This window comes from Rana temporaria, chromosome 2 (genome assembly GCF_905171775.1).
Source record: "Rana temporaria chromosome 2, aRanTem1.1, whole genome shotgun sequence".
Classification (NCBI taxonomy): domain Eukaryota; kingdom Metazoa; phylum Chordata; class Amphibia; order Anura; family Ranidae; genus Rana; species Rana temporaria.
Window position 1 is genome coordinate 469690624 of NC_053490.1, and position 22197 is coordinate 469712820.

At 42.0% G+C, this 22197-nt stretch overlaps 1 protein-coding gene across 1 annotated transcript in view; it reads right to left on the bottom strand.

Annotated features, from left to right (window-relative positions):
- The window catches only part of CRYBG3 (crystallin beta-gamma domain containing 3), a 247633-nt gene that overhangs the window by 30283 nt on the left and 195153 nt on the right, over window positions 1-22197 (bottom strand). The window contains exons 15-18 of the mRNA XM_040338717.1: window positions 21308-21340; window positions 16076-16185; window positions 13636-13762; window positions 10995-11134 (exon numbers count right to left, since the gene is read on the bottom strand). Coding sequence (XP_040194651.1) covers window positions 10995-11134; window positions 13636-13762; window positions 16076-16185; window positions 21308-21340 — 410 coding nt within the window. The remainder of the gene's footprint in view (window positions 1-10994; window positions 11135-13635; window positions 13763-16075; window positions 16186-21307; window positions 21341-22197) is intronic.

Here is a 22197-nt window from a genome sequence, read left to right on the forward strand (position 1 = left end):
CTATTTTAGTATGCCAATAGGACAAATGCATGTCGCTAGGCTTTAAGTGCACAAACAATGTTGCACGGCATGTGCTCACATCAATATGCATGCAGTGAAGCTCTATTTAATTTTCACCAACAATCAAGCAGTGTAGTGTTAATAATCCAACTATAATACTCCTGTAGAACCATGCATTGTCAGTGTTTTTTTCCTGTCATTTCTGGAAAAAAATCTCTGTATATTGTAGATTAAAAGAGAAGTCTGGGAATCTAAAAAAATAAATAAAATCTGACTCATCTAGGTGGCTGCACCACCAATCCCAGCTGCAGATGTCCCCCGCTGCCTCTAAGGTGAGAACCAAGCAATCAAAAACGGCTGATCGGTCAGGCCTCGTACACACGACCGAGGAACTTGACGGGCGAAACACATCGTTTTGCTTGTTGAGTTCCTTGTTAGGCTGTCGAGGATCTCGGCGAGCCAATTTTCTCCATTCCTGTCGAGGAAAAAGAGAACATGCTCTCTTTTTGGCTCGACGAGATCCTCGTCAGTTTCCTCGTCGAAAAGTATACACACGACCGGTTTCCTCGGCAAAAAAAAAAACCCAGCAAGTTTCTTGCTGGTTTTTGCCGAGAAACTCCGTTGTGTGTACGAGGCTTCAGATCTTGGTCCTCAGCCTGCAGAGGGCCGGTGACTGTCAGTCACCGGCTCTCTGCTCTGCCTCTCCAGTGCTCACTGAAGCTTCAGGCTGTGGAGGGGGCGGGAGCATCTGGCTCAGTCTCTGAGTAGATCACTTAGGGGCTGAGCCAGCTGCTGGTCTAGGCATCTGGGCAGATCCTGACTGTAAAGTTGGGATCTTTCTCAAGCCTGGACTGGCTCTGTGATGTCAGCCGACAGTAGACTTTAGCCCACTGTCAGCTGAAAACCAGAGTGCAGAAGGAAGGACACTCCTGTGACTCACAGGAGAAGGATAGCCAAAAAAGCTCTGGCCATACTACTCTAAAGAAGCACGCTAGAGAAAAAGCGGATTATTGTATTAAGTGTTGCAACAGAATTAAGAACTGAGCTCAGTAGTTTAAGAAAGTTGCTTGGTGTCCCCATGGAGTCCCAGAGGGCTTTCACACTGGAGCGGTGCGCTAGCAGAACCACTCCAAAAGTCCTGCTAGCAGCATCTTTGGAGCGGTGAGAGGAGCGGTGTGTTTACCGCTCCTCCACCGCTCCTTCCCATCGAAAGCAATGTGAAACTGCGGCTATACCACCGGCAATGCGCCTCTGCAGAGGCGCATTGCGGGCAGTATTAAACCTTTTTCGGCCACTAGCGGGGGTTAAAAATCGCACCGCTAGTTGCCGAATACGCCGCAATTCCGATGGTATAGCGCCGCTAAAAATAGTGGCGCTATACCGCCACCGCACCTCCCGGCCCAGTGTGAAAGGGGCTATAGGCATTCTAAAAGAGAAGCTTCTCCTGATAGGGCACACGCACTGATACTTACCTTACCCGCTCTTCCTTGCCACTACATTTACCTGTCAGAGAGCAGAGTCTCAACCACGTATAAACGCCACTTCCAGAGCTAACATAGAGCCTTCTCCTCTCTCTCTCACATGGCAGTGTTCAGACTTTGCGCTTGCATGCACTGCATCTGAGTATTTTTTAATTAAGTCACCCGTCTCCTGTACACCTCAATAGGAGGGTGATGGGGGGGGGGGGTATGTAGAGAAACCAATTCCATAATTTCCTTCCTGCAGCCACTGAAAACCAGCTTCTCCCCCTCTCCCTTCCACAGGTATTCAGTGGCTGTAGGAGGAAAATGGAGGGGATGGGTTTATCTACACGCCACCCCCGCTGCTCTTCCTATCCAGATCCTGCTGTTCCACTGTGTGCTCTCCTGCCCCGCTGTGTGCTCTTTCGACAACTCCCCCCTTTATCCTCTCGCAGTTCTGCCAGCTTCCCCCTTCCTCTCTACAGCCAGCTGCTGCAGAGAACTGTCAGGATGGAAAACAGGGAAGGGGCCAGTAAATATGTATTCACGGACCCCATAACTGAAGCATGTTTTTAGGCGACCCAATGGGTCACCTAAAAACATATATTAAAAAATGATAATAAATAAAATTGTAAAATAAAATAAAATGATAACAAAAAAAAAAAAAAAAACACATTTACTCCTACGGCCCTGTACACACGACCGAGTTTCTCGGCAGAATTCAGCCAGAAACTCGATGGGAGTTGTATTCTGCCGAGAAAACCGGTCATGTGTACACTTTTAGCCGAGGAAACCGACGAGGAACTCGTCGAGCCAAATAGAGAACATGTTCTCTATTTCCTCGTTAGTCAATGGGGGAAACTTGGCTCGTCGAGATCCTCGGCGGCTTCACAAGGAACTCGACGAGCAAAACGATGTGTTTTGCTCGTCGAGTTTCTCGGACGTGTGTACGGGGCCTACCAGTGGAACTACCAGGGTCACAAACATCGCACTTGCGTTCCACAATCCGTTCTTGCAAGGAAGGTCCCCAGGCTCGGAGCAAAGGGCCCCCGGCTGGGGGTCAGAGGGGCCCTTCATGGTTTCTTGCACCAAGGCCCTGAAAGTTCTAGTTACGCCTCTGCAACAAGGTATATATCAGTGTAGGGCTAGGGGTTGGGTTGTGGTGAAAAAGTATTGTCTCTACATTCTATGTGTAGCATGCAAATCTTTCAGAAGTTTTCCAGTCACCTTGGTCTAAATCCCTGGGAAAGGTTTTCAGAACCCCTCCATAAAGTCATGCAATGAAGAATAAAGGCAAAAGGAGGTTCTACCTGGTACTAAACAGTGGGTACACACATGAAAGAAGACATTCTTATGATTGTTTTGTATGATGTCCCTTATCTGTATAGGGTCAAAGCTTTCTAAATATTTTGTTAATGCAGCATGAAGATCTTGTACAGTTTGTTTTTGGAGATTTGAAAAAAATGTGTATACACTGTAAGTGGCTTTTAACAGATAAAAATGTGTTTACAGACTAACTTTTGTCATTTCAAGTAGTGAAGTAGTAAAGAAGTAAGTAGGATTTCTTGCTGTCACAAAACAAACAAAGACAATTCAGTGGCGTTCTTGAGAAGACACAAACTGTAATTCCAGAGAGTGACAAATACAATAGTGTGCAAACAGGCGTGTTCAAATACCAGCAATAGGAATGCTTAACATTTCCTTTCACAATTTGTTTAGAATAAAGGTGGTAATCAGTACTGTAGGTGAGTGTCAGCGCAAATATTAGAAACAACAGTCATACGCCCTTGTGAAGGAAAGACATGCGTCTAGGCAAAGTTATTTAGCAATGGCTACAACTTCATAAAGGTACAAGAGGTAAGACTGCCTCATTAAAATGCTGTTTTTAGAGAATTTTTAAGAGCTATAGCCCAACATTAAATGAATAACTATTAGGAGGTTGGCCACCCGTGGCCAGCCCAGTCCTGCTACTCCCAGCCTTGCCCTGCTAATGCCAACAGGACTTAAAGAGAAAATTATGCTGGTGCTGGAACTATGTAGGAACTTATGTTTACAACAGAATAAATCCCACTGTTTGGCTCATAGTACAGCATAGCACCTGTAGATAGTCAAGTAACGGCTTCTTTTAGGAAAACCAACACATCTTTTTTAAAGCGGGAGTTCACCCATAAGAATTTTTTTTCAAACAATCCCCTTAGATGGATGCTCGTTTTGTCTAGGGGAATCGGCTAGTTGTTTTAAAATATGAGCTGTACTTACCCGTTTTCGAGATGCATCTTCTCCATTGCTTCCGGGTATGGTCTTCGGGAGCGGGCGTTCCTTCTTGATTGACAGTCTTCCGAGAGGCTTCCGACGGTCGCATCCATCGCGTCACTAGTAGCCGAAAGAAGCCGAACGTCGGTGCGGCTCTATACTGCGCCTGCGCACCGACGTTCGGCTTCTTTCGGAAAATCGTGACGCGATGGATGCGACCGTCGGAAGCCTATCGGAAGACTGTCAATCAAAATAGGAACACCCAGTCCCGCAGCCCATACCCGGAAGCGGCGGAGAAGATGCATCTCGTAAACGGTAAGTAATGCTCATATTTTAAAACAACTAGCCGATTCCCCTAGACAAAACGAGCATTCATCTAGGGGGAAAAAGTTTTATGTACGGGTGAACCCCCGCTTTAAAGAAAAGAATGTGCAAATCAGCTTTACAATAGGTAAAGTTTAATGAATGTCATATTTCTTACTTTGCTTATAGATTTACTTTAATCTAACTTTATCTATTACTTACATTGTGATGATCTTCTATTGTCCTCTAAAGCACAACTCCAGCCAAAACTTGACTGTTTTATATTTTTATTCGTGATAGTAAAAGGAAAAGATATCAGCATATAGAAGATTCAATGAAACAGGAAATGTAGCTGACAGAAAAGAGTATACAAATAGACAAAGGCAGGCCAAACACATTATTAATGCTGCCAAAGCACAGAAAGAGGAGGAAATTGCTAAATCTATTAAGAAAGGCAATAAAACCTTTTTTAGGTACATTAGTGATAGAAGGAAAAAATACAATGGGATCACTAAAATGAAACCCGGGCACACTTATGTTGCAGGAGACTTTGATGTAGTAAACAATTACTTCTGTTCAGTCTTCTTAAATTAAATAAATTACACTAACAATAATTGGGGAATCATATTGGTTTTAGTAGTGGTAGCTCATTTTTAAGATTTCTGGAGACAGAAGTAGCAAAGGAACTGCCTTGGTTAAAACCTAATAAAGCAATAGGCCCTGATGGTATTCACTCTGGAGTTCCAAGAGAACTGCAAAGTATAGTTTTTGGACCAATATTGGATCTTTTTAATCAATCTCTTCTAAGAGGAGAAGTTCCCCATGACTGGTGGACAGCTAATATTATACCTAGCCACAAGAAGGGCAGCAAGGTAGAAACTGGCAATTACAGGCCAGTTAGTTTGACATAAATTGTAGACAAGTTAATGGAATCACTTCTAAACAGAAGAATCATTGATCACTTAAAAATACACAACTTGCTGACCCAGGGCAGATCATGTCAGATTAATCCGATTATATTTTTTGACTATAATACCAATGTTGTGGACCAGGGTGGTGCTGTGGACATGGCATACAGTGGGTATAGAAAAGAATCACCACCCTTTAAAATAAGCAAATGTTGTTGCTTTGCAGCCTGAAATGAAGGCATAATTTTTGTTTTCTCCAGCTGCATTTACTCAGTACAACTTATAACATCCAAGTGAAAGTTATAACATCAACATGTCAGAAAATGTAAAAATAATTCAAAAACAGAATCACTGAGTTGAAAAAGGGATACCACCCCCTCCTAAAAATTACTTGTAAAAGCAATCAGGTGTAGCTAATCACCTTCTCAATGGCGCACAAAGTTACTTGATTGGTTCAACAAAATACTGACACAAGGGGGCGATTCTTTTTCCAACTCAATGATTATGTTTTTTTTTTTTAATGACATGTTGATGTTAAAGCTGTCAGTTGAATGTTATAAGTTGAGTAAATACAGCTGGAAAAAACAACGGTCTGTCTTCATTTCAGGCTGCAAAGCAACAGAATGTGATTATTTTAAAGGGGGGTGATTATTTTCTATACCCACTGTATCTGGATTTCAGCAAGGCATTTGATACAGTTCTACATAATGATCTAATACAAACGTAGTACATGCTAAGACTTAACTTTTGGGTGGTTCAGTTGACATGCAGTTAGCTAAAAGATAGATACCATGTGGTTGGAAATGGGGTTCACTCAGAACAGAGACCAGTCATTAGTGGGATACCACCAGGCTCTGTACTAGGTCCTGCTCTATTTAATTTATATGTAAGTAATATAACTAAACGTTTGTTGTTCAAGGTATGTCTTTTTGCTGATGATACACAGGTGTGTAATAGGGTTGATATCCCTGGAGGTGTCTGTAACATGGAACATGAGTTGGCATTGCTGGAAGATTGGTCAAAGAACTGGAGACTGCAGTTCAATGTTTATAAATGTAAAAAAAATACACATAGGGAAAACAAATCCCTTGAGAGAGCACAAAATGGGGGGGGGGGGGGGGTGAGGGTACAGTGTTAGTCAGTACTACAGAGGATTTTTTTGGGGGGGATACTTATTTAAGATGATTACAAAATGAGAGGACAGTGTAAGCAGTGTGAAAAGTGAATAGAATTCTATGGTGCATCACTAGAGGGATCACCAGCAGGAGGAAGAAGGTTCTGATTCATCTATATAGATCTTTGGTGAGACCTCATTTAGAATACGGTGCCCAGATATGGAGACCTCACTTATACACAAAGATCTTGATAAGATAGAACGAGTCCAGAGACGGGTGAAAGGTCTGGGGGATAAAACACATCAAGAGCAACTTCAGGAACTTAAAGCAGAGTTCCACTCAAAAGTGGAACTTCCGCTTATCCGTCTCCTCTACCCCTATGGTGCCACATTTGGCACCTTTTAGGGGGGAGGGGGGAACAGGGACCTGGTTTTGACAAGAAACCGTTCCTTACTTCCGGTAGACTGGGTCCGGTCCCAGAATTTCGCCCCCACCTCCTTCCTCCGCCGCCGGATGAATTAGAAATCGCATCGTGCATACGCAGTAGGGACCCGGCTGTGAAGCCGAAAGGCTTCTTTTTCCGTTTCCCTTATCAGGAATGACAGCGGCTGCACCCGACAGCCAATCCGAAGACCGTCTGGGGTGCAGACATCACAGGCTCCCTGGACAGGTAAGTGTCCACATAATAAAGGTCAGCAGCTGCAGTATTTGTAGCTGCAGACTTTATATTTTTCGTGGCGGGATAGAGCTCCTCTATGTACAGTCTGGACAAAAGAAGGGAAAGGAGAGACAAGACTGAAACCTTTAAATACATCAAGGGGGTGAATAAGCTTCAGGAGGGCAGATTTTTCAATTTGAAACCAAAATCAAGAACACGAGGACATGACCTCAAACTAACAGGAGGGACGTTCAAAACTAATCTTGGAAAGTATTATTTTACTGAAAGGGTAGTTGATGCTTGGAATAAACTTCCAGCAGAGGTATGGAGTCAGCCAACAGTAAGTGGCTTCAAAGATCCTTGGGACAAACATAGATCTATACGCAGACAAAAAAGTTAATTAATAAACACATAATTGGCAGACTTAATGGACTATGTTTTTTATGTCTTTGATCCTGTTAATGAGAATTCACCTCACTTCCAGCATCCATGAAAGAAATGAGGCAAGCAGGACTGGAAGACAGGGGCAGCAATACTAACCTATCAGAGATTCTAGCACTTCTCTGTGTTACTAAAAATAATTGATATGTTACAGTCTGCGTCCCCCACTGGAAAGATTTCTTGTCACTCCCTGACCCAACAGCCTATCCCGACGATGTCTTATGATGACGAAACGCGTAGGTGTGGCCTAAGCAGTGGAACGTCATCACGCCTATTCGATTACGGAAATACACCGCACGGAGCCCAACACATAGGAGCGGAATAGAGGAGACGCCGCATCCCTTCTTCTTTTGCACTATTGCGCTGTTTCAAACCACCAACTGTAAGTGCAACTTTTATTAGCCCATTAAACCCGCTTGTTTACAGTATCACGCTATGGGCTGTTTTCTTGTTTTTATCTTATGAGCTTCCGAAGTACTTATTTCATCTTGTGGAACAAATGCCGTGGAGTCACTACCCATATTGCTTGTCTGTGTATGGAGAAGTCTGCTTGGGAGGACTATAATCATCCCTGAGCCCATGAGACCGCTGTCATAACGGTCAATATCTTCTGGTAAGGAGACGTCTTATTCACTGGGTGGCTCTCTGGTGGAAGAGGATTCTATTTGCTCACCTTGATGGTTCACTTTTATGGACTATGGGCCAAATCCACAAAGAAATTGCGGATCTTAGTTTTAGGCAGAAAAGTTACACTGGTGCAATTTTAGTATTTTAGGTAGCGATCCACAGAGCACTTACCTCTAAAATTGCGCCAGTGTAGCTGATCTCCTTGCATCTTAAGCGATCCCTAATTAAAATGGGCGATTCCCATTTAAATTAGGGCGCGCTCCCACGCCGGACGGACTGCGCATGCGTGTGACGTCATTTTTCCCGACGTGCATCGCGCATACGTAGTTTACGTCGGGCTTTGTGGATAGCGACGGGTTCGTAAAGTTGCAAAAAGGTGGAGTATAGCTTCACTTAGAGAACATAAAAAGATATATAAAAACGTACCATCATCCAATTAACTAAAGCAAAATGGGGGTAAGTGGGGAGGAGGGGGCAGTAGCTGAAACTGCACCCAGAATATCCCCACTCAAAGGAATTTCCTGGACTATATCGGTACTGGTAATGACAAGATACAAAGTAATATATAAAAAAAGATTTATTGGGAAAATCAATTATACAATTAACACTATTAAAATTGAACAAACAAGAAACAGACGTTCGGGTGACCCCCAAGAATTACACTAAGTCAATCAATACAGTGATCATTACGGTGGGCACTACATATGTCCACCTGTCTATTATTACCCATGCTGTAACACAATTGTATTTATTGTTTCTCCTGTTTGTAATTATTGCCCCTGCTTAGACTATGTGAACCCTGGTTGCTTATAATTCCCCCAGTGGCGGACATGTGTCTTCTCCTCAGGTGGATAGTTGTCACTCTTTTCCCGTCCAGTTCCGTTCGCGCCGTGGGCTAATTGCCCATTGGCCCGCTCTGGATGCACATGCGTGGTAGCGCTTTGCGCACCTGCTCAGTGCGGGGAAACACACCTGGTGACGTCAGACGCCGCCGGTTGGCGGCGCTTATAACGTCCCGTGGTCGGGGAGCTCATTCAAGGTGCTTCGGCACCTATGGAAGAGCATGGTGGATCCCCTTTCTGGCGCTGGCTGTGGTGAGGCATATACAGGCTTGATGTGGCTGCTTATCGAGGAAGTAATTCTGGGGACCTGTACTCATTTACCCCAGTATTCAGCATTACCATGCTACCGAGGCCATTACCTGCTTATATGTACTCCTTGAGTCACTACTGGTTGTTACCAGCCACTCATTATGTGTATCTCCCTTCCCCACTACCCCTCGCAAGCCACATCAGATACATCTCTCCTGTTCCCTAGCTCCCACAGCCACAATATCTCGCCATTTACTCTGCTCCCGACACACTTGTTCGGGTGAGTTCTAATTATTGCTTCAATCAATTTTTGTGCAACTACCTAGCAGTCTTGGCCAACCCCTTTCCCCTCCCTCCCTTTCTCTGCACCCCCCTCCCTTCCTCTTCACCCCCCCTCTTCTCCCTCCCCCTCTCCTCCTTCCTCCTTCCCCCTTTCTTTTTCTTTTCCCTCCCCCCCTTTTTTTGGTCCCCTCTTCTTCCCCCTCATCCTCCAACCATTCCTTCATGGCTCACTCCCCATTTCTCCCCCCCCCACCCCCTTATTTTCTCTCTTCCCCTTCTCTTTTTCCTCCCTGTTCACTTCCCCCCCCCCTTCCTCTCGTCTTTCCCCCTCCCCTTCCCCCCTTCCTTTTCCTCGCTTTGCCAGGCTGACATTGTTTTATCTTTTACTCATTTTATACCTTATACCATAGGTATCCACCCATACCCCCTTTGTCCGCCGCAGGGGATCCTGTATGGCGTCCATGGTTCACACATTAATTGTCTATTCAGTGGGTAGGCTACTCAGCTATACCTATATTTTTATATATGATTTGCTGTATGTGTAAATATTATGTTCATATGTTTTTATTGTATCTGTTCTAGAGATTGGTTCTCCTGAGGAAGTGGGCAACCACGAAACTAGTCGAGACTTCGACCAATCTAGCAATCGACAATTACAGATGATTCTTGGGGGTCACCCGAACGTCTGTTTCTTGTTTGTTCAATTTTAATAGTGTTAATTGTATAATTGATTTTCCCAATAAATCTTTTTTTATATATTACTTTGTATCTTGTCATTACCAATACCGATATAGTCCAGGAAATTCCTTTGAGTGGGGATATTCTGGGTGCAGTTTCAGCTACTGCCCCCTCCTCCCCACTTACCCCCATTTTGTTTGGGTTCGTAAAGTTGCGACGGGAAAAAAAAAAGTTACGCGACGGGAAAAAAAAATCAAATTTAAAAAAAAAAACGCGGCGATCGAAAAAAAGGTATGGTTTTGCATGGTCTACTAAAGTTAGTCCATATAAAACCAACCTTAGTTTTGCGCAAGCAAATTCGTAACTTACGCAAATCACACAATGCCTAAAGCTTTGTGGATCTCCGTAAGTACTAATTTGCATACGCAAGGAGGGATTTTGACTCGAAATGCCCCCAGCGGCGGATGCGGTACTGCATCCTAAGATTCAACAGCGTAACTAAATTACGGATGTCGGATCTTCTGCCTAACTTGGGAAAAATCCTTTTGAGGATCGCTCCCAAAGTTAGGCACAGAGATACGCAGGCGTAACAGCAGTTCCGCCTGCGTATCTCTTTTGTGGATTTGGCCCTATATTCATTGAACTTTTCATCTTCACGGTCACTTTCCTTTTTTATGACCACAGATTTTTCATTATCCATGTCATACATGGTCTTCACATGATCATCATTTCTTTATTTCTATATAGCGCTGTACCTCATATTTTACAAGAATAGAGGGTAATTGTTTCCCAAGGAGGGTCACAGACCACCATAAAAAAAGGTAAGGTAGTCAAAATAAAGGTTTGGCTAGAGTTGAAATAGGTGTGCAGACATTGCCAGCCTAGTAACTAGTAGTCAGGCTTGCAGGTTAGGAGCTCTGACTTCCTCAGCTGAATAATTCTCAGGTCAACAACTCACTCAGTTGTGAAGCCTGAGGATCAGCAGCACAATTAGCCTTAAAGAAGCAAGCAATGGCAGTACATAATGGGTTCTCCTTGAGGATGAAATGTGTTAAGCCCTATTCTACGCTTGTTGGAAACCACACAAAACTGAAATATCTACTCTGGCTGCGACTGGCATTTAAAATGACCTATATTTCTTTGCTATATAGAGTAGCAGAATGAGAAATGGTACTTACAGGCCTCTTCTTACCCACACAGACTGGGTGTAGAAGTGGAGGTCCTTGTTCAGGACAGAGGTGACAGCCTCCTCAAAATGCATCTCTCTCCCCTCACAGGAGTCCAGAGCAAATAAACTAATAGAGGGCTCTGCAAAGACCTGCAATCAGATAAAACACTTTCATGAGGATTTGAATACTGAAAATAATAGATCTTCATCTCCTACAATATAATGAAACAGCAAAACAGCCACCTGACAAATCACAACTGTGACATGAAAGTGAATGATGTGCTCGATTTACTAAAGAATTAGAGAATGTTAATTTGGTTAGTGAATATGGTGAAGCTGTGCTTACCTTAATGATCGAATCAAGCAAGATTTCATTTTTTTAAAATTTTCCTTACACATGACTGGGCATTCAAGGTGAACAGAGTTTTACTTTATTCACCAAACAAAACCTTCCCTTCTCCTTTAGTAACTTACCTTCGATCACGGTCTGTTAATCTGTCATTTGTAGCTATTGTACCATGCAAAAAAAAAATTACGCTGTTTACAGCTGTTCATAACAACTGATTTAGCTGTCCGTCAATGCTTAGTTCATGCATGGCATATTTCACATTTGAATAATGGCTCACAGTGTTATTGCTACAGTACATATATATCGAGTTTAAGGCTTCTGAAATGGTAATAGCAGCCTGTGTGTCCTTTCACATTGGATGGATGCTTCAAGGGGTGGGGGGCTAAATAATATGACCTACCCCGTAAATATTATCCCTTTGCTTTACTTGGATATTTTACGTGGTTCATGCATTCTGGGCTAGAAGCAGCTTTGGTCTTCTACATTTCACGAATAAGTATATTCCCAGCTATATACCTTCAAAGCCTGAGTGCAGCCAAAACCGCAAACAGAAAAATCAGCACAAGGGGCATAACTTACTGTTAATAGGATGTATGCATTGTGCCGATTACTCTTCTGTTAATGATAGCCTCCCTCTGTCTTGCACTCCCCTCTACCAAACTGCTGTAATTTTCCTGTTCGCCTGGGGTTAATACAATTAATGGGTTTTTATATGCTCTCATCAAAACAGCCTGGCTATACCAGCCCTTTCTACCCAGCTATGCCATTCATAGAAGCTGTACTACAACTTCTGTGAATGAAATAGTATCTGAGAATGGAGGATGGAGGATGGATGACTTTCATTCATAAATCTCCACTTGGCATTCTCTCAAATCTTTTTTTTTTTTTTTAACTACCCCTGTTCCTTTAAGATCTTGCGCTGTGTGGCCCATTGGGAGCTGCACAGTCTATGAAATTCACTCTGTCCATCAGTATTGGTACAGATAGTTAGTCAGGTTGAAAAAAAAGACACAAGTCCATCCAGTTCAACCATAAACAGATAATGGATAGCCTTCTTAGGAATGAACAGAAAGTCTCTACATGCACTAAAGAAGCAGTGCCTAGCAGAGAGATTCAGAGAAAAGAAGATATGTAGGGCCCAGCGGGCAGCACAGAATTGAGACAACCAAGTATAAGACTGCTGGGGCATTTAAAGATAACTGCAAAATTGGGGGACTCATTTCATTTCCAGTGAAGTTTTTTTTTTTTGACAGAATATTGAAATCTTCTACCTTCACTTTATTGGTGGTGAAAAAAAAACAGGTCAGCCACATACTTCCCTATACCTAGTGCTTGTGGGCCCTCTTGTTATGGTTATATCAAAACAGATGCCAGCTTTGCCAGTCTGGTGAGGCACTGTGCTCCTTTTTCCTGGTTGGCATTAGTAAAAAAATAAATGAACAAACCAAAAATTATAAATATAAAAAACACAGATCTTTGGACTCCCCGTGACTTAAGCTGCAATACATACTAGATATCAGTCACCCTTAAAATGGCGTGATTTGAACACATTTGTAGCAGCCACATTCTAAAGCCACATTCATTATTAATGTGGAGGTAAGCTCCACTTTTGAACTTGTAGTACCTACAAGTAAGCCTGTAGTAAGGCTTACCTGTAGGTACAGTGAATATCTCCTAAACTTGAACAGTTTAGGAGTTATTCACAAGCGATGCTGCCGGTGACGTCACTGACGCATGCGCACTGAAGGAATGGCATACTGTGCCATACCTTCAGAGCTCTGTGCCGAAGCCAAGGGCTCCTGCGTGCTGGACTGACGTCATTGTGACTCTGGTCATTCATACAGCCAGGGGTGGCGAACCTGGCAGTAAGATCGGGTGAAGATGGGCGGGGTTTGGTAACAGCACTGTGTGGGAGGGATCTGGTTTAAGTCTGTCATAATGTGCTAGAAATGCGGTGCATGCACATTATGACCTAACCCTGTAGGGAGGCCAGCCTAAATTGTATTTCAGTGGTATTTACTACTGCTTTAAAGCTCAGATCCTATGTTTAAATAAATAAAATCTGTGTGTTTCTTTCTCTTATCCATCACCTGAACATGAATTGAGGGAAAATGCATACAGGGCTATACCTTTATTGAAGCATTGTAAAGTTTAAGTTTTACCATCTGTGTGCAAAAAACTTTAAACATATTTCTGAAAATATTTCAATTATAAAAGCGGAAGAGATCTAAAATCCAGTGACTGGCTAATAATGTATAGCACATTGGGGACAATGAACATGAGATGTGCACAGATGTCTTACATAATCCATTGGCCGGATATATTTGATCTCAGCTGCAGGACATCCACAAGATGCCAAGTCGGGGAAATGTCCCTCTTCTAACACACACACATTGTCACATGCATCAGCTTGGTAGCCCAACAGCCAGCTGGAAAACACAAGAGAAGGATTATAACATGTTTTATTTACAAACTGCATGATTAAATAGAAACGCATCTAAAACAGTTTTAGCAATGCGCACATATTGCACATCAGTTTATAGGGTACATGAATGACTTGTGCTTGCTAAATTGGAGACCACAATACAACGTCCCTGCCAGTAATTTATGAAATATATTAGTCTGCATTACAGCTTTAAACAAAAGCACTAAAATATTTTTATTTTTGATATAATCATATGTGAGATCACTTTATTATTATACAGTAAAATGTAAAATTGCTCTTTCTCCTCTTGCAGTGTCTCCCTAAACGTAATCTCACATCTACATAATGCACAAGAAGCTCAACGCCACTGCTGAGATGTCACAAATTTAATTTATGAATACGTCAGTTTACTTGCAAAGCGTACACTTTCCGGTGGATGTGGGGATGAACTTATACAGCAGATATCAACAAATTATGTATCCTTATCTGTAAAGCTGGAGGCACCCATGTCAAGAGGGGTTTTAGGTTTGGGAGGTCTTTGAATGCTACCCAAAACATAATGATCATGGTTAAACTATAATAAGAAGTCAATAAGTCACTAGGGTAATCAAACTAAAATGTAGCGATCCTATGGATTTGTTGACTTTCTTGTAGTTTCACAAACAAAAGTACATGATATTACACACTATCAAGTCGTTCGATAATAGCCTGAAGGAACACTTTCCTAAATGTAAAGTCTCTAAAACAGAAGAGCTAGAAGAACAAAGCTGTACTTTTCTAATGTAATCTATGGTTTGACACATTTTGCCCCACTACCCATAATTTCTTACTAGTTAATAAAACAAATGCATGACCTTATTCTCTAATTAATAACTGGGGGGGATTGGGGATGCAAGGCAGCACTCAACCCTCTTAAGAAAAATGTAGGATATTTATATTTGAGTGCCCTGGGTTGTGTTACAAGGACACTTATAATATCTTACAATATTTAGGGCTGTGGAAATTAAAGATTAATTCCTCGATTAATCGTACATTTTTTTGATCGATCAAAATTCTTTTGATCGGTACTAGTGATCGTAAATGATCCGTGATCGGAACGGGTCACCATATGCGGATCGGCACACCATGTGATCTGCAGAGCTCTGCTGCTGCCTCGGCCATAGGCTTCGGCCTAGCTTCCGGAAGCAGTGGCCATCTTGGTCCACCCGGCGGCGGCCTAGGTGAGCCTAGAGTGGCGCGCTGACGTCATCACCTGGCCTCAACTGCTTGTGTTTGGCCGGCTTCTCTGGTAAGACTAAGCAAGCACTAATCTTCCTATACAGTGGGGGAGATGTGGACCATATTACAGTGGGGAGATGTCTGTGGATTACAATGGGGAGGTGTCTGTGGATGTTACAGTGGGGGAGATGTCTGTGGATGTTACAGTGGGGGAGATGTCTGTGGATGTTACAGTGGGGGAGATGTCTGTGGATATTACAGTGGGGGAGATGTCTGTGGATATTACAGTGGGGGAGATGTCTGTGGATATTACAGTGGGGGAGATGTCTGTGGATATTACAGTGGGGGAGATGTCTGTGGATATTACAGTGGGGAGATGTCTGTGGATACTACAGTGGGGACTATATATGGTGGTGATCCGAAAAATGTATGGGCGTTATAATTAATCGAAATTAGTCGATTAATTGATTAAAAAAATTGATTAATCGAACACGAAAATTTTAATCAGTAACAGCTCTAATAATATTAAAGGTGAGTGTATGCAGCTAAGCAGTGGTGACTATAACTTTAGGGACTTTCCAGCTAGTAAAGTGTTGTTTTAAAAAGGAGAGTTCAATGATACCCATGTCAACCGTTTCAGAAGGTGCCAGTTGGTTAAACAATCAGGATCTTAGTTTGCGGCTCCATCTTCCATCGCCCTGTTGAGTTTCTCAATTATTTAAAAATTGGGAAAATGTCTCTATGTGTAGTCATCCATAGACAGACCGAACAAAAACATGGTATACTTTATAAATGAAGGATTCTCTGCAACGCATGGTTGGTTCAATATAGGTGGGTTAATGTTAGAAAGTAATTAAAAATTAATAGTGTGCTAAAAACAACCTAGTATTAATGCACAGTGCTTAGTGCTGCACACACTTATTGGATGTTGCTGCAAACACATCTAAATGCCCAAAATTATTACAGCAAAAAAACTTTAAAATATTATAAACCACAATTAATGTTAGAAAGCACATAATGATCTCTTGTCCAGAACGCTTATGGATCCTTTCCACTATATGTATTTAATGAATACTGTACAAGTAAAAAGCCATCTTACCATCCCCGTAGGACCTTGAAAGACTTGGGCATGAAAGAAATGAAGTCTGACACTTGTTGTGTGAAGTCAACACTCTTCCCTTGAAAATTTGTACTTCCGTATGCTTTTATCTGCAACAAAACCAAAAAATATAATTGATTTCTGCAAATTCATGGGTCTTCTACTAGTAGATACATTAGGTAGTCACATTTACTTGGACTTGTTCTGTGATGTTGAAATCCAAGTAGCTTCCTCAAAACTGAAGAACGTTGGCAATCACTAGAGCCATTCACACTGAAACAGAACTGCTGTGGTGCACTTTCATACTTCTGCAGTTGGGATGGATTTCTCTAGGCTGACTTGAAAAGCTTTATACAAGAATGCCTTTAAAGTGTCACTAAACCCACAACATAAAAAAACAATCAATAAATGGTGTATTTCATGCTGTTCTTAGGCCCCTTCCACACGGGGCGGATCTGCCAGCTCAGCGGGAGATCTCTCCGTTGATCTCCGCTGAGCCGGCGGATGACAGGTCCCTCTCTGCTCACTGAGCGGGGAGGGGCTTGTCGAGCGCCGCTGTCTCCTATGGAGAGATCAGACGAAAACAGACAGCATCTGATCCGCCATGGACAGATTGGCAACGTATCACAATCCGTCAAACTTTAGGGGACTGGATCGGATGTCAGCGGACATGTTACCGCTGACATCCGACGCTCCATAGAGAAGCATGGAGCAACCGTTCAGGTCCGCCGAAAAAACCGACAGGCGGACCTGAAGTGACTCACTCAGTCACTATGAGATTTGTTTTCTATATTCTGCAGAAAAAAAAAAAAAAAACTGTCTGATCCTGCTGCTCTCTATCACCACCTTCTGTTCATGTCCCCAATTTAGCTAGGGATTTTGCAACACTGCACATGCTCCGTTTTCATTGAGTTTCTAGGCTGAGCATTTCCTCCCTTTGACATCTGAGCAGCCCATGTGACTATACTGCATGCATACACACAGTGGTAAATAAAAGCCCACTCCCTCCCTCCTCCTCCTCCATGCCCACTAACCAGCTAAACAAAATGGGGGTGGGATATGACATGTAAATTAATGGTGGCTTCACCTCCCTCTTATTCTAATGCCCCGTACACACCATCACTTTATGTGATGAAAAAAAATGACGTTTTTAAAAACGTCACTTTAATTGACCGTGTGTGGGGGAAAACGTCGTTTTATGTCTTCTAAAAAACGACCAAAAAAAATTGAAGCATGCTTCAATTTTATGTGTCGTTTTTCAAAACGTCAACTTTTACTTCACAGAAATTGACCGTGTGTAGCAAAAAACGTCGTTTAAAACTAAGTTTTTTCACCCGCGCATGCCCAGAAGCTACTTATGAAGCGAGCTTCAATGGAAAAACGTGGTGAACGTAACCTCGCTTTGCTAGAACATTGTGAGAAAACGATGGTGTGTAGGCAACTTCGTCTTTGAAAATTGAAGTTTCAAAAACGTCATTTTTTACTTCACAGAAAATGTCGTTTTTTTTCATCACATAAAGTGATGGTGTGTATGCGGCATTAGACACAGGCTGGATGGGTAGGGCATAAATCCACCCACACAAGGTTATTTCCACAAAATAATAAAGATTTAACTTCAAATATATATTTGTATCCAAATTTAAAACAGTTTATTGATGTAAAATATTTATTTTTACTCTGTATTCTAAAGGCTGTTTTTTTTAACATGTGACCAGCAGCAGAAGAAGCTCCTCTTGCTTATGTTTCCTGCAGACAGGCTGGGGAAGATATGGGTCATGTGACAGCTGTATATCAATTAGGGAAAAGGTACTTAGATTTTTTTTTTATTATTTGAATAATTACAGTGCCACCATCCACATAGAAATAGAAGGGACATAGTAAATTAAAAATAGTGCGTTTAGGATCACTTCAATTGCACCTAAGGTGTACTTGAAATATGCACATTTTTGGGACAGTTCAAACATGGACCTTCATTAATATCCATGGCAAAAACTTTCAAACCAATAGTGTAATGCAATGGAAATTTCAGAAACAAAACCTTAAAAAAATGCAACCCATAACAAAGACGCAGGAACACAGAGTTAGTGCATATTTCCATGCATGTGCTTTTTAGAAACAAATCCATCACAAACAAACAAAAGATTTCCCAAGACACTTAACAGCCAGCCTGCAAAACAACCAAATTAGCTGTCTAACAGTTTACACTAAAAACAGAGGGTTTTGTTTGCACACATTTGCAAATATATACGAAAGCTGCAGTACCCACACCAAGGGGGAATTTAACCATCAGCTCAATATTGTTTTACAAGCCATATAGGCCAAGCTGTATAGCCACTGAATGCTGACAGATATTAGATAAACCTTACACAGTTTAATTACTGGAGTTAAAAAAATAATAGCAAAAATCAGTCAATGAGGACCTATAACATAAAAATGGCAGAACTGTTAGGCCCTGTACACACGATCAGTCCAAACTGACAAAAACGGACTGAAGTTCAGTTTCATCGGTCCAAACCGACCGTGTGTGGGCCCCATCAGTCAGTTATCCTTCGGTCCAAAAATTTAGAACTTGCTTTAAAATTGATTTGATGGACTGATAACCGATAGGTCAAAACCGATGGCTAGTATGTAAAAGCATCAGTTCAAAACCCGGACATGCTCAGAATCAAGTCGACGCATGCTTGGAAGCATTGAACTTCATTTTTTTCAGCACGTCGTTGTGTTTTACGTCACCGCGTTGGACTCGATGTTTTTTTTAACTGATGGTGTGTAGGCACATCAGACCATCAGTCAGCTTCATCGGTTAACTGATGAGAACGGTCCTTCAGTCCGTTTTCATCAGTTTGGACTGATCGTGTGTACAGGGCCTAATGCCTCGTACACAGGACCGAGAATCTTGTTGTAAAAGAAACGTTGTTTTCCTCGACGAGGTTCTTGTCAGACTTGATGAGAATCTTGTCAAGCTTTCCTTGCATACACGCTGTCAAGACAAAATCTCGTTGTTCTTAAACGCGGTGACGTACAACATGTACGACGGCACTATAAAGGGGAATTTCGATTCCACTGGCGCCACCCTTGGGGCTGCTTTTGCTAATCTCATGTTACTACATGTTAAGTAAAAGTTTAGTATGAGACGATTCACGCTTTTCAGTCTGTTACAGCGTGACGAATGTGCTATCTCCATTACGAACACTACTTTTACCGAAGGTGCGCTCCCGTCTCATACTTTATTCTGAGCATGCGCGGGTTTTTAAGCATTCACACGAACGTGTTTCTCATCGTAAACCAGCCCGACGAGAAACACGATGAGGAAATTGAGACTCTCGAAGAGAAAAAAGTGTGCATGTTCTCTTTTTTTATCATCGAGATCCACAACAGATTTCTCGACGAAAAACATACACACGACCGTTTTTCTCTGCAAAAAAGCTCTGCCAGCAGTTTTCTTGATGGTTTTTGCCGAGGAAAACGGTTGTGTGTACGAGGCATAAGTCATAGGCTGGAGAAGGCACGAGCCCTGTAAGTATTACTTAACTATAGATGAGAAAAATCAGGTATTCTCCCCTGCCAGACAGGACGGCACTGTATGACAGAGCTTTGTAAAGCCTTGTACACACAATCCAACTTTATGGCCATAATTGTCTGACGGACGCGTTGTGTCGGATAATCTGACCGTGTGTATGCTCCATCAGACAATTATTGGCTGAATTAAAGACAACAAAAGTAGGCTGTTCATGTTCCCAACTGTTGCGCAATAAATCTGTTATGTCGGTTTATCCGATCGTGTGTACAAAAGTCCGTCCAACTAAAATCCAAAGTACAAACACGCATGCTCAGAACCAATGCTAAACATCAGACAACAATAGCAGAAGTTGCCCAAAGGGTGGCGGTAAAAAGCTGAAAAACCACGTGATTTGGTTAAAGTTGCCTGAAAATGTTGTGCCGTGTGTATGCAGAACAAGTTCACTGCCAACGCCCTTTGGACCAAAATCCACGGAAAAGTTGGTTGGAAGTCCGATCGTGTGTACGAGGCTTTAATGTCAAAACTGCATAAATAGAAATACAAATCCTTGGACAGGTAAAAGGTCTCTCATATTTCATCTGTGCATTTCGTCATTTGCCTGAAGTTCCGATTTAATTTGTTATTTTGCATATTTTTGTCCTATAATCCTTTTTTGTATAAAGCCATCTTTTGCATTAAATTTAAATGTTACTAATAATGTATTGAAGAGGTGCTTGTACCATGCATGTGAGAACATTTGAGAATGGCTGCATTACACTCTACCACATATGCAAGTACACTGGAGGACATTTGTAAAATGAAATTTTACTACTTAAAGTGGAGGTTCACCCGAAAACTTAATTTTTAACCTTAGATTGAGGCTCATTTTGTCAAGGGGAATAGGGTAGTTTTTTTAAAATCGAAGCAGTACTTATCGTTTTAGAGAGAGATCTTCTCCGCCGCTTCCGGGTATGGGTTGCGGGACTGGGCGTTCCTATTTGATTGACAGGCTTCCGACGGTCGCATACATCGCGTCACGATTTTCCGAAAGTAGCCGAACGTCGGTGCGCAGGTGCCGTATAGAGCCGCACCGACGTTCGGCTTCTTTCGGCTACTCGTGACGCGGTGTATGCGACCGTCGGAAGCCTGTCAATCAAATAGGAACGCCCAGCCTCAATCGAATGCTAACATTTTTTTTTCAGGTGAACTCCCGCTTTAACTTAATATTTTAAAAGGTACTCAGGGTTTTAAATTATAAATACGCCATACTTCAAACAAAATTACTTGTGATTTAGACAAAATATGACGACAAATAATTGCCCAGATTAAAGCCAATTGTAAAAACTGTCCCCCAAAGGTGAAATACCCGAGTTGGACATAGGTAGGATTATTATACATACAGTATATAACATATATTGTATGTTACGTAACAAGGGGGGAAATTCCATTGTACATTTGCTGGATTTTAGGTTTCACAGCGTCCTGTTAATGCAATATGTTCATGAAATATTCATTCTTGTAGGATGCATTATGCATTTTTCATAGTCACCATAGACTAAAGAGAGGGTCACTTCCAAATGATTGCCGCACATTCCAAGTGCAACATGCTCTGTTTAAGCCACTGGTAAAGAGGGCTGCTATGTGTTGTGGAACTGAACAAAAGCCTCTTTGCTAATTCGTTGTTCGCTGTTCCAGGTAGCGTTCCTGTGTTATAAGCAGAAAATAGCACTTACCAAGTGTTTGACTTCGTTGCGTCCAAGCGGCTCCTGAAAATTAAATCAGCCCATTATTTCAGCATCCATTTTGCAACAAGACTACTTTATCATAAGTTAAAATGCTTTTACCTGGAAATACAATATTAATCAAATAGAAAAAAAAAAAAATGGCAGCAGAATCAAGCTATTTGCAGGTCCGCTGAAACTCACAGGAAGTCCAATACAAACGTAACAGATTAAATACTGCAGCTCTGAAACGGTAGAAGCCACTGGGAAGACAAAATTGGTTAGGTGGCCTAGAAGTGCGTCACGCCAACTGACAAACGTTGTACGGGGTGAGGTGATTTTTAGAAGCTCAGTCACTGCATTGCTAACAATATACACTATACAAACTGATTGTATAATCTACAACCAATTATGTGGTGCAAGGACATGCCAGTTTTGATACTGAATTAAAGTGGGTGTAAACCCTACACACGGTCGTTTTATGTGATGAAAAAATATGACGTTTTTAAAAACGTCACTTTAATTGACCGTGTGTGGGGGAAAATGTCGTTTTATGTCTTCTAGAAAACGACCAAAAAAAAATTGAAGCATGCTTCAATTTTATGTGTCGTTTTTCAAAACGTCAACTTTTACTTCACGGAAATTGACCGTGTGTAGCAAAAAACGTTGTTTAAAACGACGTTTTTTCATCCGCGCATGCCCAGAAGCTACTTATGAAGCGAGCTTCAATGGAAAAACGTGGTGGAACGTAACCTCGCTTTGCTAGATCATTGTGAGAAAAAACGATGGTGTGTAGGCAACTTCGTCTTTGAAAATTGAAGTTTCAAAAACGTCGTTTTTTACTTCACAGAAAATGTCGTTTTTTTTCATCACATAAAGTGATGGTGTGTATGCGGCATTAC